Consider the following 17,482-nt stretch of genomic DNA (forward strand, 5'->3'; position numbering starts at 1 on the left):
AAAATCACTAATAATCTTAATTCAACTCTCTTTTCATCTGTTTAAGTACTGGGAAAAAAATGGAATTCATCTCGCTAACAATACAAAATAAGCAAATGAAGTAACTTCCAGGTCATGTAATTATGCTGATGGGAGTTTACAAAAAGCAGAATAAAATATTAGGTAAAGAATTTTGATCTTAAACATCTTCCATATAATTGCTAAAGTGAATTCTCTTTCATTTCAATTATTTCTAATCTGATAGCTAACTATCACTAAAATGTTCATCTAAGCACTGAAAAAATTAGAAGGCACAAGTTCAAAAATAAACTAACTAACCTGTATGGGTTCTTCTATGTCTCTGAAGCTCATCACTCCTTGTGAATCTTTTGCCACAAAACATCCAGTTGCACACAAAAGGCCTTTCTCCAGTATGCCAGCGAAGATGTGCTCGTAGGTGAGATGTTTTGCCATAAACTTTCCCACATCCTTCAATATGACAGATATGCTGTTTCTTTTTCCCCGGTTCATTACTGCCTCTAACAAAAACAAAAACCAAACATTAATTACACTCCCAAATACCACGCTTATAATTATGGAAAAGTAAAAGGAACTCAAAGTAATTAAATGATACTTTTCTGAATGGGTTTTAAAAATCATGATGCCTTAACTGTAGTTAAAAATCAGAAAAAATGTCAGGCCCTGGCCGGGTAGCTCAGTTGGTTAGAGCATTCTCCCAATACGCCAAGATTGTGGGTTCAATTTCTGGTCAGACCATATAAAAGAATCAACCAATGAATAGATAAATGGAACCACAAATCAACGTCTTCTCTCTTTCTCACCCTACCTCTCTCCAAAATTGATAAATAAATTTAAAAAATAAGAAAAATTTCAATCCAAAATAAAAACCAGGGTTGTATACTAAACTGAAAAATGCTATGAATACAAGTTAATTTCAGAGAATTTATGTTCAGGATTGAACTTCATGTTTATTTCTTAGCAGGCTCTTCCCTGGGGGTGGAAAAAATCTCTTTACCAAAGGATGATATTCCCATTTAAAAGCATAAGGTTCTGAGTTTCAATTCCAGCAGGACAGTATGACAAGCTCCATGGACCTACTCCCCAGTGAAATTAGTGAACATTTAAAAAAACAACAACAAAATAAATATCATTTACAGTCTCTGGAATTAGCCATAGGAGTATATCGCAAATAAAAAAACATTCACTTATGAAAATAAAATAATTTGGTGTAAACAGTGAGAGAATGTGGTATTTGAAACAAGACACTCACTCTCTCCCTTCCACCTCCCCGTCATAGAAACACTATAGTGCAGCCAAGAACAGTCCCACCTACTAGTCAAAGGGTCATTTCCCTACAACAAGGAGCAGGATATCAGCTTTTCTCATTCTGCCCCAGCTACCCATTGCTGAGGCTAACTTCCAGATAAGTGTGGCTGTCAGGCAGGAACTCCCTTCTTTCATCCAACCCCAACTCCTGAGACACAGACTCTACCTGGGATTGGGCAAGAAGAAAACATTGGGGTCCAGATCGCACTTGACCCAGCTCATCTGTAGTTCACAAATCAGACGTCCCAAACCAGGAGAGGCAAGTCAAGAAAACCTGAGGCTACTGATGCCCCCCTGCCAACAAGCACTCAGCTCCTAGAGCAGGGATGCCACTAAGAGAGAAAGGTGCCACTCACTATCTCAAACCCCACTAGGACACAGAGATTCTGGCCAGAGGGAGAACATACCATAAAAGAAGAGTTCCAAATTTCTCCATCCTCCCCAAATTGACTCATTTGCAACAAAGTGTGGAGAAGTTTGAGCCTCAAGGGGTTCTTAAAAACAGTGGAGATTGCTCCAAAAAGCAACTGGGAATAGACTAATAGATTCGTTGGAGAAATAGGCTAAACTGTAGGCTGGTTTAGGTTGCCAGACAAAATGCAGGAAAGAGGCAGCTGGGCGGAGCCCTTCAAACTCATAATTAATCTCAAACATAGACCTGGTGATCTACCACTTAAAGAAATCTGATTGGATCAGACTACCAGAAATATATGCTCCAGGGCATTGTTGAAAACAACAGAACAATCAGCAGGCAATTAGTGGAGCTTAATAGCTGGGTGTGGTCAGGGAAAAAGGACAATAAGAAAGATCCCTGCCAATACTACTGTCATCCCAGAGTCACCATCAGAATACTCAAATCTACTCAAATCCACTGAGGAACAACATGCTTCAAGGGGGTGGTGGTGGTGGTGGTGGGTGGGGGTGGATGGGTGTCTGGGTGTCTCAAACATAATCCAGCCAGTCACTAGATAAATAAATAACAATAACAAGCTAGGGGAAGGGGAGGACTAAGAGTTGCTACAATGTATTATCTAAACTGTCCAGTTTCCAAGAAAAAATTATGAGACATGCAAAAAACAACCCTCCCCCCCAAATAAAACAGGGAAGAGCACTTCCAGTGAGAGCAACCAGATTTGACAAGACTTCAAAGTAGCCATTATAAATATGTTGAAAGAACTAATGGACACCATAATTAAAGAAGCATAATGATAATGTCATGTCAAATAGAGAATATCAATAAAAAGTTATAAGTGATTAAAGAAAAATAGATCAGAAATTCTAGAGATAAAAAGTATAACAAATGAAAATTTCACCCAGCAGTACTCAAGAGAAGGAAGAAATAGAGAAGTTGAACAAAGATCAAGAGATTACACAATCCAAAAACAGACAAGAAAAAGAACAAAGAAACAGTATCACAGAAATGTGGGACATTTTCTACTTTACTCTTTCTTCTCCTCTCTCCTCCCCCTTTCTTCCTCCCTTTCCTCCCTTGTTCTGCCTACTAGCAGGGAGGAAAGGGAGGAAGAAAGGGGGAGGAGAGAGGAGAAGAAAGAGTAAAGTAGAAAAAAATATTCAAAGAAACAATGGCTGAAAACTTACTGAAAAACATTAATCTACACAGGCTGGAAGCCCAACAAAACCCATATAGGATAAATGCCGACGTCCAAAAATAGATACGTTATACCAGAAATCTTATAACCCAAAGCTAAGAACAAAAATCTTGAAAGCAGTAACTGAAAAATGACTCAGATTAAAGGCTGATTTCTCAACAGAAACAATGGACTTTGGAAGGCAAGGGGAAAATATTCAAAGTATTCAAAGAAAAAAAACATCAAACAAGAACTTATATCCAGCAAAGCTATCTTTCAAAAATGAAGGTGAAATAAAGATATTCCCAGATAAACAAAAATTGACAGAATTTGCTATCGGACCAACTGTGCAAAAAATACTAAAGAAAGTTCAAGCAGAAAGCAAGTGAACCCAAAAAGTAATTCTATTGTACACAAAGAAACAAAAGTGTACCAATAATGGTAATAATAGAGGGCAATGTAATTGCATATTTCTTCTCTTAAATAATTTAAAAAGTGATTTTATAAACATGTATAAAATATACTGTCAAGCCCCCAAAATTATAGCAATCCAATATATGTAACATATTTGCCAAAAACGGCACAAAAGGAGGTAAATGAGAGCAAAATTGTACTGGGCTAAGGAAGTGACCCTAGATGGAAACTTAAGTCCACAGGAACAAATATAGAGAACTAAAAGTAATACAGTTCACATAGCAAAAGTTACATATACTTGCTTGTCTTCTCTCCACTTCTTTATAAGAAGTAGAATTATATAAAGTAATAATTATAACATGTATTGCTGGGTCTGTAATATTTATATTATGCATAACAGTAATATCACAAAAAGAAACAAAAGGGAAGAGAATGATGTAGGGGTAACCTTTGTATAACTCACTGGAATTAAGTTACTATTAATGTCAAACTGATTATGACAAAATATATATGGTAAGGCCTAGAGCAACCATTAAGGAAATAAGTCATTAATGAAATTAAAGTGCTAAATTATACATTAAAATGCTATATTATATTCACTTAATGCAAAAAAAAAGTAAAGGAGGAATAGAGGAACAAAACAAGGAATGAGATATAGAAAACAAAAAAGAAAAATGGCGTTCAGAAATTCAACTATGTCAGTAACATCAAATATGAATGGATCATATAATCCAATCAAACGGCCGGTTTTGTCAGATTGAATTAATAATTAAAAAAGATCCGTCCCCGGCCCTGGTCGGTTGTGCGGGTGGCAGCCACTCGATGTGTTCCTTTCACATCGATGTTTCTCTCTCTCTTTCTGTTCCTCTCTCTCCCTCCCACTCTACCTGAACAAAAAATGGAAAAATGTCCTCTGGTGAGGATAAAAAAAAAAAGATCCAACTATGCCAGCCGGTGTGGCTCACTGGTTGAGTGTCAACCCATGCACCAAGAGGTCACTGGTGATTTCTGGTCAGGACACATGTCCAGGTTGTGGGCCCAATCCCAGTGGGGAGCATGGTGGAGGCAGCCAATCCATGTTCTCTTTCATCGATGTTTCTATCTCTCTCTCCCTCTCCCTTCCTCTCTCTCTAAAATCAATAATAAGAAGAAAAGAAAAGCCCTGGCTGGTTTGGCTCAGCAGTAAGAGCGTTGGCCCGTGGACCAGAGAGACCTGGGTCCAGATTCTGCTAAGGGCACATACCTTGGTTGCAGTTTGGCCCTGGTCTTGGTTGAGGTTGTGTGGGTGGCGACCAGTCGATGTGTCTCTCTCACATTGATGTTTCTCTCTGTCTTTCTCCCTCCCACTCTATCTGAAAATAAATGCAAAAATGTCCTCGGGTGAGGATACTAAAAAAAAAAAAAAAAAGATCCAACTATATGCTGTCTACAGGTGACACACTTTACTCAAAGATACAAAGAGATTGAAACTAAAACAACAGAAATAAATGTGCCAACAATCTATTCTTAGGGTACTAAGAAATCTGGAGGGTCAATATTAACATCAGGAAAAAAAACCCCATAACAAATAAAGAGACTGAATTAGATATAAAACAACAAAAATACACATAAGAAGTCCAGGACCAGATAGGTTCACTAGTAAATTCCACAAAAACACTTAGAAAATTAACACCAGTTCTTCAACCAACTCCTTAAAAAATAAAATGGGAAGGAACACTTCCCAATTCATTCTATGAAAGCAAAAACATTCATTATAAGAAAACTACAGACCAATCTCTCTTATGAACACAGATGCAAAAATCTTCAACAAAATACCAAATCCAGTAAGATATGATAAAAATAATTATAAACCATGACCAAATTGGATTTATTCCGATGAATTTGTAGAAGTACTTTAACATCCAAAAATCAATTAATGTAATATACCATATTGACAGAATAAAAAACAAAAAGTACATGATCAGCTCAGCAGATACAGAAAAGCAATGGACATAATCCAATACCCTTTCAAGATAAAACATACTCAATATTGTAGGCCTAGAGTGTACTTTCTTAACTTATAGGCATATATAAAAAACCCAGGGCTAATTATCGTATTTAATGGTAAAAGACTGGATGCTTTTACCCTAAGAGCAAGAATAAAACAATGATGTCCACTTTTACCTCTTCTATTCAACACTGTACTGTATGTTCTGGACAAAACAATTAGATGAGAAAAAGAAACAAAAGTCATCAAGAGTGGAAAGTACAAAATAACACTATCTCTATTTGCAGATATGATCTTACATACAGAAAACAATGAGGAATCCACTAAAAAAAATATTAGAACTAATGAAAGAGTTCAGCAGGTTGCAGGATTCAAAATCAATATACAAAAATTATATCTCTATACATTTGCAATGAATAATCAAGAAAACAGTTCCATTTGTAATAGTATCAAAAAGAATAAAATACTTAGGAATAAATTTAACAAAAAAGTGTAAAACTTATACTCTGAAAATTACAAAACAATGCTAAAAAGAAATTAGAGAAGATCTAAATAGAAAAACACATACCATGTATTTGGATCAGAAGACTTAATACTGTTAAGTTGGCAATATTCCCCAAACTGATCTAAAGATTCACCATCCCCATCAGAATCTCATCAGCCTTATTTACAGAAACTGACAAGCTAATTCCAAAATACACACATTTTAAGTGTCTCTAAAGAGCCAAAACAATATTAAAAATCAGTAACAAAGTTAGACTACTCATACTTCCCAATTTCAAGTTACTACAAAGCCAAAGCAATCTACACAGCATGGTGTTAGCACAGAGACAGATATATAGATCAATGAAATAGAACTGAGAGTCCAGAAATAAACCTGTGTGTCTATGGTTAGCTGCTTTTTGACAAAGATGCTATGACCATTCAGTACAAGGGGAAAGGAAAGTCTTTTCAACAAATGGTGTTGAATGAACCCTTACCTCACACCATTAAAAAAAACAATTAACCCCAAATTGATCAGAGACCTAAATCTAAAAGCAAAAGCTATAAAACTCTCATAAGAAAACTAGGAATCTTTGTGACCTCAGATTTGGTAATGAATTCTTAGATAAAACACTAAAAGTACAAGTAACCAAAGAAAAGACTGAACTTCATCAAAATAAAAAGATTAGTGTTTCAAAGGACAATATCAAGGAATTGAAAGGACAACTCACAGACTGGGAGAAATATTTACAAATCGTGTATTTGATAAGGGACTTGTAGCTAGAATATATAAAGAACCCTTACGACTCAATAATAAAAATAAATAAAATGGACAAAAGATATTAATAGATATTTCTCCAAATATACACAAATTGTCACCAAGCACATGAAAACATACTGTCATTAGTCATCAGGAAAATACCAAAATCACACTGAGATACCACTTCACACCCACAAGAATAGCTATAATAAAAAAGATTATAACAAGTGTTGGCAATAACGTGAAAAAATCAGAACCAGCATACACTGCCGATGGGTATGTACAATGATATAGTCACATTAGAAAACATTATGGCAGTTCTCAAATGGTTAGACTTAGAGTAATCATATGAACCAATAAGTCCATTCCTAGGTATATACCTAAGAGAAATGAAAATATATGTCCACACAGAAAGTTGTATAAGAATGCTTATAGCAGTATAATAGCCAACAGGAAGAAAATGCCAAATGTCCATCAGCTGAGGAATGGGTAAGTAAAATAATGTATATACACAAAATGAAATGTTATTTGTTCATTAAAAAAATGAAGTGTACTGTATGCTATAATATGAAAAACTTTGAAAACATTATGCTAAATGAATAAAACCAGTCACAAAAGACCACATATTAAATGAATCACTATATAAATGTTCAGAATAGGCAAATCTATAAAGACAGAAACATTTTTGTGGTTGTCTAGAGCTGGGAGGGTTGGGAATGATGGGGTGATGGCTAAAGAACACAGGATTTCTTTTGGGGGTGATAAAAATGTGCTAAAATTATTTGTGGTGATGGATGCACAACTCTGAATACATTAAAAACTACTGAAATGTACACTTTAAATGACTGAATTGTATGGTATGTGAGTTTTATGTCAATAAAGTTATAATTTTACATGATAAATGAAAAAAGTAAGTAATTGCAAAAAGTATAAGGTACAAGGTGCAGAACCATTCCTAGAACAGCTCAATTTAATCCCCTTCATAACAATACTGTGTCTCAATTTCTGGACTACAAAGCTAGTTATGTTCTAATGGTCAAAGTACCCAATCAATGCCTTGGTTTTAACTATTTTATGCCTTCCAGAGAGAAAGACTTGGTAAAAGAGCATTTACCTTCCTTCTCCTTCCCTACAATTAGGACAGGAACAGGCAACTCTTCGAAGCCTCTTGCCAGGCTGTACCTCTTGATCAGAAGCTTGCTGGCCTTGCTGCAAATGCACTTGTGTGAGTTGGTCAGGACTAACAGCACCTATCGTTGCATTAGCAATTCCTCCAACTGCTACAGTTACAGGAGCTATGGTGGCTTGTTGGACTTTTACGCCATCTTGTCCTTGCTGCTGACCTAAAAATGGGGAGGGAAAGAGTATTATGTTTTCTAGTCCTCAAGAAAGGAAAACAATAATTTCAATGTAAACATTATAAAGCTACCATATTTGTTTTAATAGATAATCTATGTAAAGTAAAAAAGCAAAGGGGTTAATTGATTTATACTATGCCAATCCTCTTAAAATATAGTATTTTTACTTTAGTAGCTCAGGCTGCCTCTATAGCTGGTTGGTGGGACTATATACATAAATCATTTAACCCTCTTGTGGCTTAATTTCTCCATCTGTAAAATGAAGATAATAATACTTGCCACCTACCTACCTCACTGTAGTGCTGTGAGAATTCATGAGACATTATTTGAAAAGCACTTTGAGATCCTCAGATGAAAGATGCTATATAAATACAAAGCATTATTATTACCATATCCACAGTAAGCAACGTATCTCATTCACTCCAAGAAAATGAATGAAAAGTAACCAAAAAGATTAAGTTTTATGGACATTTCTCATTCCTAAATACTTCAAATTAAGCAAACATCTCTTTATTGATGAATCTTTTTTTTAATTATACACTGAGTTAAACAGTTTTTTTGAATGCAAATCCACTACATTTATTACATACTATCACTATAATCATAAAACAGACTTTTAGGATATGATAAAATTACTTTGTTCATTCATTTTATATAGCTTAGACTTAGCACATATACCAACTTGGCTTCTTCACTTAGGGAAAAATATGATAAGTAAAACATGTATGACAAAAAATAGCTATTTACATGGCTTAAATTGATCATTCTGTACCCGTGAGTATGCTTTAGAATTATCTTTTCTTCCAACACAGTCCACTTTCTTCCCATCAGGTATGGGAACAGAAAGTATATGAAGGGACAGAAAACACCTACTAAAGGAATGCTCCCACCTAAAAGAGCTGATATAAGGGTTAAAAGAGTTAATTTTTAAAAACCCCTCATCACAGTGCCAAGCACAGAATTGTTCATTACATGTTAACTACTGTTTACTACCAAATAAAATATGGTAGCAGAAATAAACATGTGGGTACTGGGAATAAAGTAAAAAGGCGTATTTTAAAGCTGCAAATGTAGTACTTTAACCATGCATAGCAACTAAGAAAAGACAGAAATTACCAAATGAGAAAGTAGCACATACTTTCTAAACAAAATTAAACTTCTCAATCTGCCAGCCAAAATCAATCTCACCCTCCTCTGTGTATTCACAACACTTTGGAACGTTGGGTAGCACTGATAACCACAATACAAATAAAAACTATGTATTTCATCACTGTTTTAGTAAAGATACACACTGTAGTTCTAAAAAGTTTAAATTTTTGTTCACCTTTGAATGTGAGTAAAAAATGCAAGTCAAGTCAGAAGTTGTAAATTCATGTCCCCTTTAGTGACTGTACCTGGAGAGCCTCAATTTCCTCAACTCTAATAATGCCAACCTGCCTAAAATTCCTGTCCCCTATCTACTTTAAAGAGTTCCTTATGAAGATCAAGTTGATTCCCTAATGGGTAAAGACGGTAAACTGTAAACAATATATAAATTTAAAGTAAAATTATTACACCTCATTGTAGCTTTTGAGCATATATAAGTTTCACATATCGAGTAAAACTGGATTCCTTAAGGATGACTTTGGCTAAGCAAACCAAACTGTGCATCTAGAAGCACAGTGATACATATAGTCCTTGTTTACTGAAAGATGCACTGCAGGAAACGGGAGTTCTATCTGAACCAGTACTACACAGTCTTTATAGCTTGGTCCCTACACCGTCTCAGGTATTTTTTTTTAATCCTCACCTGAGGATATTTTTCCATTTATCCTCAGATAGAGTGGGAAGAGGGGGGGCGGGCTGAACCACAACTGAGGTATGTGCCCTTGACTGGAATCGAACCCATGACTCTTTGGTCTACAGGCCAATGCTCTAACTGCTGAACCAAACCTGACAGAGCTGCTGTCTCAGATATTTTATGTTGGCAAGTATTCTTTACATTGCCCCACAGTCATGAGATATTTCTGGCCATAATTTTTCCAGCTACTATTCATACAACAGTTGGTCATTCCTTTCAGGTTGCAATCATATTTAAGATATCCTTCATTATGTCAAAAAACTGCTAGAGATCCCTGGCTGTTCATTCCCCTCAGATTCCTCAACCATCTCCTTGAGCCTCCATATTATGGACATTTATTTGTTCTATACCTATACAACTTGGAGAGTTATTTCAATGAATACTACCAAGCAAATCATATCTGAATTTATATATTTAAACCTGACAACTCTCTTGACTTCTTTGTAGATGTCCAGACTATTCTGATCAAATCGCTTCCACACACAATTACTTTCAATCATTTCCCACTAACCAATGTCTGGCATTCAAAGGACTCCACTTCAGGGACTTCACTTCTGGATCACAGACTACCTAATAGCCAGATCCAATGTGCGTTTTCTCAATGAGCATCACAGGATTGCTCTGCAGCATGACACCATTGACCACTCTGTCCTTCTTGAAAATCGAACACTTCTCTAACCACACCCACACTGATGTCTTTCCAAGCTACTCCTCATGGTTCTGACTCTTATTCTAACTCTCTCCTTGGGTTATCTCATCTACTTGCTTAACTTTTATTACTATTTGTATGTAAGCTGCTGTCTTCCAAATCTGTCCCTTCTGCTGAAATACTTCTCACGAGTGTCATATTCTTACTGTTATCTACCAGAGAACATTTCCACCTAGATGTTTCATAGGCAACCTTTCTAGGAATCAGACAGGTTATCCCACTCTCTGAAACTAGCTCTTTCTCACTGTCCAAATAGAAAACTTGGAAGTCATTTTTGACTCCCCTTCATCCTCCACAGCAATAGCTATTATTTTATACTTACTCTATAGAATGTCTTACATATATTATTTTATTAACTACTCACATCTCTATAGCTGTTCCAATTTTAAGTTGAGAAAACGGAGGTTCTGAGAAGTACACAAACACCCAAGTCACAAAAAAGCTAAGTGACAGAGCTGGGATTTGAACCTAGTTCTAGCTAACTCCAAATGTTCTTTCCACCATATATGTTACTTCTGTTATCAGTAGACCCTGTTGAGTCTACCTTTTCAGAATATCTCAAATTTGTCCATTTTCTCCATCCCTACTGCTTATACATTAGTACAGGTCCTTATCACCATTATACCAGTTTTTCCCTTTCCAATCTCCATATTGCAGATACAAGCTGGTTCCCTTCACATCAATGGACAACATTTCTTAGCATAAATCTCTGCATAATCTAGCTCTTGCTTACTTGTATAGTGTCAACTCTTGGCACTCCTCCTTCATTCCCACTCTCAACAACAGCTCACTGAACTCCCAACTCCTCTAATGTTCCATGCTTGATTGTTTCTGGGCCTCTGAATAATATAGCTGGAAGCTAACACATTCTTTCATCCCAAATCTCCATCTCCCTTGGTCTAACAAAAGCCAACTAACCATACAAAACTCACTGCATGTGTCATTCCCTTTAGGGAGTCTTCCTGATAAAAACATCTCTAAATCAAAGTCAGATATCTCTTTCCTATTTTCCTATAATATCATCTGCATAATTTTATCATATCAATGGGCAAACTATATGGTGAGCTCATACTGCAAATGCATGTTTATTCTGTCTTTCCCACTAGATTGTATATTGTTGTCTTTGAGGAGCTACATACACCATCTTCATTTTCCATTCCTAAAAATGTATTGCTTGCGGTGTTAAGACTTAAGAACAGCCTGGCCAGTGTGACTTAGTGGACTGAATGTCGGCCCATGGACTGAGAGGTCCTGGTTAGACTCCTAGTCAGGGCACATGTCCGGGTTTCAGGCTTGATCCCCAGGAGGGGGCATGTGGAAGGTGACTGATCAATGTTTCTATCTCCCTTACTCTCTCTCTAAAACATCAATAAACACATATTTTAAAAAATAGGCCTGCTTTAAAAAAAAAAATAATAATAATTGGCCTGTGTGGTAATGGATGTTGTCACAGTGTTAAATAAGCTAAAATTATGACTAAAGAAATTTCTCCTAAAGTGTAACTTTTTTTAATGGAATAAACAGGATATAGCATGACTTATTAACTAGACAACTAAATTTGCATTACTGAGACAACTACCAGTTATAATTCAATTAGATAAGCAAGAATTATAATAAAATATAAACACAGGAAAAAGCTGTTGCATAGGAGACACAGTTGGTTTGGTGGAATGAGTTTGTGTTCTATTTGTCAAGTAATAACTGATGATAAAGATGTTAAAAAATATTTATGAAGCTGTGCCAATGATAGTGCTGGTGATAATGGGGAATATAAGTCATTATAGAAATAAACTATGTATTTATAGTTATAAAACACTTTTATTATTGAAATGTGTGGAGCAAAAAAGTTATGTATTAATGCTTTTCTGCAACTCTAGCCTCTAAACTCTCTGTTACCATACTGAAATCTAATTTATACCATAATTTTACAAATAACTCAAATTTCTTGGTAATGTAGCCTCTTCCTTGCATGCTGCCAGAGATTAAAACACTCCAAGGCTATTTGGAGCAAACAAGTCGTCTATCTGATTTCTTTCTTTTTTGTTCTGTTCCCTTTTTTCAAATATAGAAACTGGGCCAACAGTACCGGGGGGGGCAGTTTGTTATTAAGTGGCATATTAGATTGCTAGACACTCAAGAACAACTAGAATGGGTATTTGGGAGAAACTCTGTTTCTTGCACATTTTCCGTTAGTACCAGCTGGAGTGCTCTTTTACCTCAACAAAGTAGTCAGATTTGAGACTCGTATTTAAGTTTAGAGGAAGAAGAGAAAGCAGAATTAACTACTTAAAAGACAGCATCTTGTCTTCCATACAGAATAACCTAGTTCTCTGGATTTTGAGCAGGGGGGGGCCTATACCTAAGATAATAAAGTATTTCTGACTTGAATTTCAACACACTTTGCTTCATATGAAACCTCAGGGATTAGGTGAGTTAGAATTTGAGTATTTCTGGTTTCTCTAATCAGATACCATCTTATTTCATCATAATATTAATCACAAATTATTTATCTTTTTAAAAAATATGTTTTTATTGATTTTTAGACAGAGAGGAAGGAAAAAGGGAGAGAGAGAAATATCAATGAGCGAGAAACATCAATTGGCTGCCTCCTGTACACTCCCTACCAGGGATTGAGCCCGAAACCCCAGCATGTGCCCTGATCAGGAATCGAACTGGTGATCTTCTTGGTGTACGGGACAATGCTCAATCCACTGAGCCACACCGGCAGGGCAATCACAAATTATTTCTAACAAAAGCTGCTCAGGACAGAGGATCTCTGTGTGGTTTTATGTCCTCTGGCTATCAAAGTTCCTAGCACACTAGAAGTACTACTCAATGAATGGTTCTTAAATAAAATGAATGGTAATCTAAAATGCACATAAACATAGGAGCCTAGATGACTCCTAGATTGAAAAAGACATGTTACACAGGTGAGAAGAGAGTAAGAAACAGAGTAAATGGACACTTAACTGCAATCACAACCATAATTCTCTCCTGCTTCACTGATCTGGAATTCAGATCATTTAGGAGTACACACCAAGGGTACAAATCACCACCTGCCACTGAAACCACTGGGAGTCTTTTCTCTCTGCTGTCAGATTCATCCTGCAACATGTGTTAACCTACATTCTACAGTAATGTGGAATTTTTGAGGAATATTAACAAAGTATACTTTTTAAAAAATTACAATTACCATTTAATAAAGAAATAGCGTATGATTTCTCCCTTTCCGCCTATTTTAGCTTAGTATTACTCTATGTACTTTTTCTTTCTTATAATCTTAACAACAATGCACATTCACCATAGAAAGGTATGAAAAAGCAAATGAAATCATCCATATATTAATTACCCATAGATTACAACTATCATTAGTCTGGTGTATTTGCTTCTAATCTTTGTTTTGTGCATTTTTATAATGATGCAATTCTACTATGTAAACAATTCTGTTACTGTTTTTTTTTACTTATTTAATAAGTAATTCCAAGATATTACAAATTCTTTTAAATAATATAATGTTTGTACAATATTCCATCATATATATATACCATAATTCACAAAACTATTACCCTAGATTAGACATTTAGGTTATTTCAAAACACTTATTACAAGTAACATATGAACAATATTAATAATGAGCAACTTGAACAAAAATATTTTTCCTTATTACTTTCAAGGGACAGAGTCCTAGAAGTGAGATTACTAGGTCAAAGGATATAAAATACTCATAAGACTTGATACAGATAACAAAATTATATATATAATTACGCAGGGTGAAGCAAAAGTAGGGTTAGGGTTGTGAGTAGGCTTATAGGTGTGAGTATGCAAAAACAGTTTATTCCTGTATTATTATTTATTGTATTATTTTTCCATACGAACTACTATAAACCTGCTTTTGCCCTCGCCTATCTATATAATATATATATATATAAAGAGCTGCATTCACTTGTATTTCCATTAAAAGTATATGAGAATACTCTTGCATCTCATGCAACAAGAAATTCAGTAAGATTTTTAAAAAAGAAATTTAATAGACAAAAAATTGGTATCTCAGAGTGACTTTTAACAGAAGTGATTCCTACTCTTACCTCTAATATTCTATGTATCCTGAAGGTGTAAGCCACTGCAAAAAGATAAAGTGACATCTATATGGGAAAAAAAAAAAAAAACTCTAGAAAATCAACAAATTATTCAAATAAGAAGACAGTTCAGCAAAATGGCCAAACATAAGAGCAGCAGAAAAAAAAGAAAAAAAATCAACAGCTTTCCTCTGTATCATCAACATATTCACAAAGTAAAAGAAAAAATATTCCATTCACAACAGGAACAATAACCATGAATATCTGAGAATCAATCTAATTAGAAATGTTCAGAGTCTTAAGGAAAACTCGATAAAGGACATAAAACAAGACCTAAACAGAGAGAAATAACTGTTCTTATATGAGAAGAATCCCTAATATAAATGTGTTAATTTTTCTGAAATTAATCCATATGAAGTAAATTCAGTCAGAAACTAATAAATTTTTCATAGAACTCTACTAGGTGTTTCAACATGTGAAAGATCAGCCACGACAATTTTGAAAAGGTAGAACTGTAGACTAAAGATGTTACAAAGCCACAAGAATCAAAACAATGTGGCAATGGCATAGAAATAGGCTAACAGAACTGAACACAGGGTCTAAAACTGTGCATGTATACATGAAAATTTAGTATATGATAAAATGACATATTTTAAATCAGAGGGAAAAAGAGAAAATAAATGTTTTGGATTGGTACTATTGGCTATCTGGGTATGCATGGGGTGAGAGTAGGGCAAAGAAATTTAGATAATCTCAAACCATATACAAAAGTAAACTGCAAAATAGGTTTGTATGAAAAAAAAACCCACAAAAAACTATCAAACAACAAGTGTTGGCACGAGGGTATGGAGAAAAGGGGACTCTAGTACACTGCTGGTGGGAATGCAGACTGGCGCAGCCACTGTGGAAAACACTATGGTGTTAGCTCAAAAAGTTAAAAATTGAACTGCCATTTGACCCAGTGATCCCACTTCTAGGAATATACCCTAAGAAACCTGAAACACCAATCAGAAAGAATATATGTACCCCTATGTTCATAGCAGCACTATTTACAATTGCTAAGATCTGGAAACAACCCAAATGTCCATCAGTAGATGAGTGGATTAAAAAGCTGTGGTACAAGTACACAATGGAATATTATGCAGCTGTAAGAAAGAATTATCTCCTTAAACCACAGAACTTATATGTATGTATGCATAACCAATAGACATGGACAACAAAGCCGGGGACGGGGTGGGGGTGGGGTGAGGAGGGGGGTGCCAATGGGGTAAAGAAAGGAGAAACATCTGTAACAAATAAATAAATTAATTAATTAAAATAAAAAATAAAGAAAGAATTATCTCTTATCCTTTGAGATGGCATGGAAGGACCTGGAGAGTATTATGCTAAGTAAAACAAGCCAAGCAGAGAAAGACAAATATCACATGATCCCACTTATTTGTGGAATATAATGAACTAAACAAACTGATGAACAAAATTAACCCAGAGACATAGAGGTGGGGTACAGACTGACAAGCCTCAGAGGTGGGGGGGTTGGGGGGAAAGAGATAAACCACAGAAATTACATGCATGTATGCATGACCAATGAACGTAGACATCAAAACTGGGGATGGGGCGGGGGGGAGGGGAGGAGGGTGTCAATGGGGGAAACATGAGAAACATCGCTAACAAAAACAAATAAATAAATAAAAAAACAAAACAGAAAAAAAACCTAAATGTATTAAAAAACTAAAACCAAACAGAACGACAACAAAATACTAGAAGAAAATATAGAAAAACCACAGGGTCTTTTAAATAAAACTCCAAAGACAAAAAGAAATACTGATAAATTTGACCATTATCAGAATTTAACATTTCTTAAGACAAGTACACAGTTCCATCTATCAATTGTTCATATCAAAATCTGCGGAGTACTCTTCATTCTTGACTCTCCTCTCCCTCTCACAATTATTTCTGCACCACCCCCACTGCTTGCACCTCCCAAGCTACCGTTTTCTCTTACTTGATTATACAATAGTCTCCTAACTGGTCTCCCTGCCACCAACTGCCCTCCTCTATAAATTCATACTTTTTTTTTTCAATTTTTATTTACTCATGAGAGAGAGAGAGAGAGAGAGAGAGAGAGAGAGAGAGAGAGAAGGAGGGAGGAAACATCTATTTGTTCTTTCTTTTTTAATCCTCAGCCAAGGACATTTTTCTGCATTTATCTTCAGACAGAGTGGGAGGGAGAAAGGGAGGAAGAGAGAGAGAAACATCAACGTGAGAGAGACACATCGAGTGGCTGCCACCCACATGACCCCAACCTGGGCCAGGGACAAACCACAACCGAGGTACGTGCCTTTAGCGGGAACCGAACCTGGGACTCTCTGGTCCGCGGGCCGACGCTCCAACCGCTGAGCCAAACTGGCCAGGGCTACATCCATTTGTTCTTTATTTCCCAGGAAGACTCGTTCTAAGATGCAAGTCAAGATTATCACCTCTCTACTTAAAATCCAGCAGGTTCAAAATGGGTTTGTTCTTTTTTACACATAGCCTAGGAAATAAGGTTATTTACTAGAATTGGTCATGAAAACCAAAAAAAATTAGACTTTTGTTGGGTCAAAACTTCAACTAGCAGTTCTCAATAAAAGTAATTTTGTCTTCCAGGGGATATCTGGCAGTGTGTGGAGATATTTTTGGTCATCACCACTTGGGGAACTACTACTGGTATTTAGTGGGCAGAAACCAGGGCTGCTGCTAAACATCTTACAATGCACAGGACAGAGTCCCAAAACAAAGAATGATCTGACCTAAAATGTCAATAGTGCTGACATCAAGAAACCCTGCTTAATGATCATGGCTCTCATTTATTCATATCATTATGAACAACCACAACTAATTTTGAAATATATGAAAAGTAATATGGTATATTTGTATAATACCTATAAAACCTATAAAATG

At 35.7% G+C, this 17,482-nt stretch overlaps 1 protein-coding gene across 11 annotated transcripts in view; it reads right to left on the minus strand.

Annotated features, from left to right (window-relative positions):
• The window catches only part of SP4 (Sp4 transcription factor), a 72,451-nt gene that overhangs the window by 20,486 nt on the left and 34,483 nt on the right, over positions 1–17,482 (minus strand). For 7 of the 11 annotated variants that reach the window (XR_004957324.1, XR_004957323.1, XM_036246551.1 and 4 more), the window contains 2 exons: positions 7,674–7,902; positions 319–518 (listed from right to left, as the gene is read on the minus strand). Coding sequence is in view for 5 of the 11 variants with exons in the window: in XM_036246551.1 (XP_036102444.1) it covers positions 319–518; positions 7,674–7,902 (429 nt within the window). In the remaining 6 variants the exon portion in view is untranslated. Of the gene's footprint in view, positions 1–318; positions 519–7,673; positions 7,903–8,207; positions 8,279–14,551; positions 14,609–17,482 lie in introns of those variants that run through there. The other 4 variants (XR_004957326.1, XR_004957327.1, XR_004957325.1 and 1 more) reach the window with 4 other exon arrangements.

This window comes from Molossus molossus, unplaced genomic scaffold (assembly GCF_014108415.1).
Source record: "Molossus molossus isolate mMolMol1 unplaced genomic scaffold, mMolMol1.p scaffold_m16_p_7, whole genome shotgun sequence".
Taxonomy (NCBI): Eukaryota; Metazoa; Chordata; class Mammalia; order Chiroptera; family Molossidae; genus Molossus; species Molossus molossus.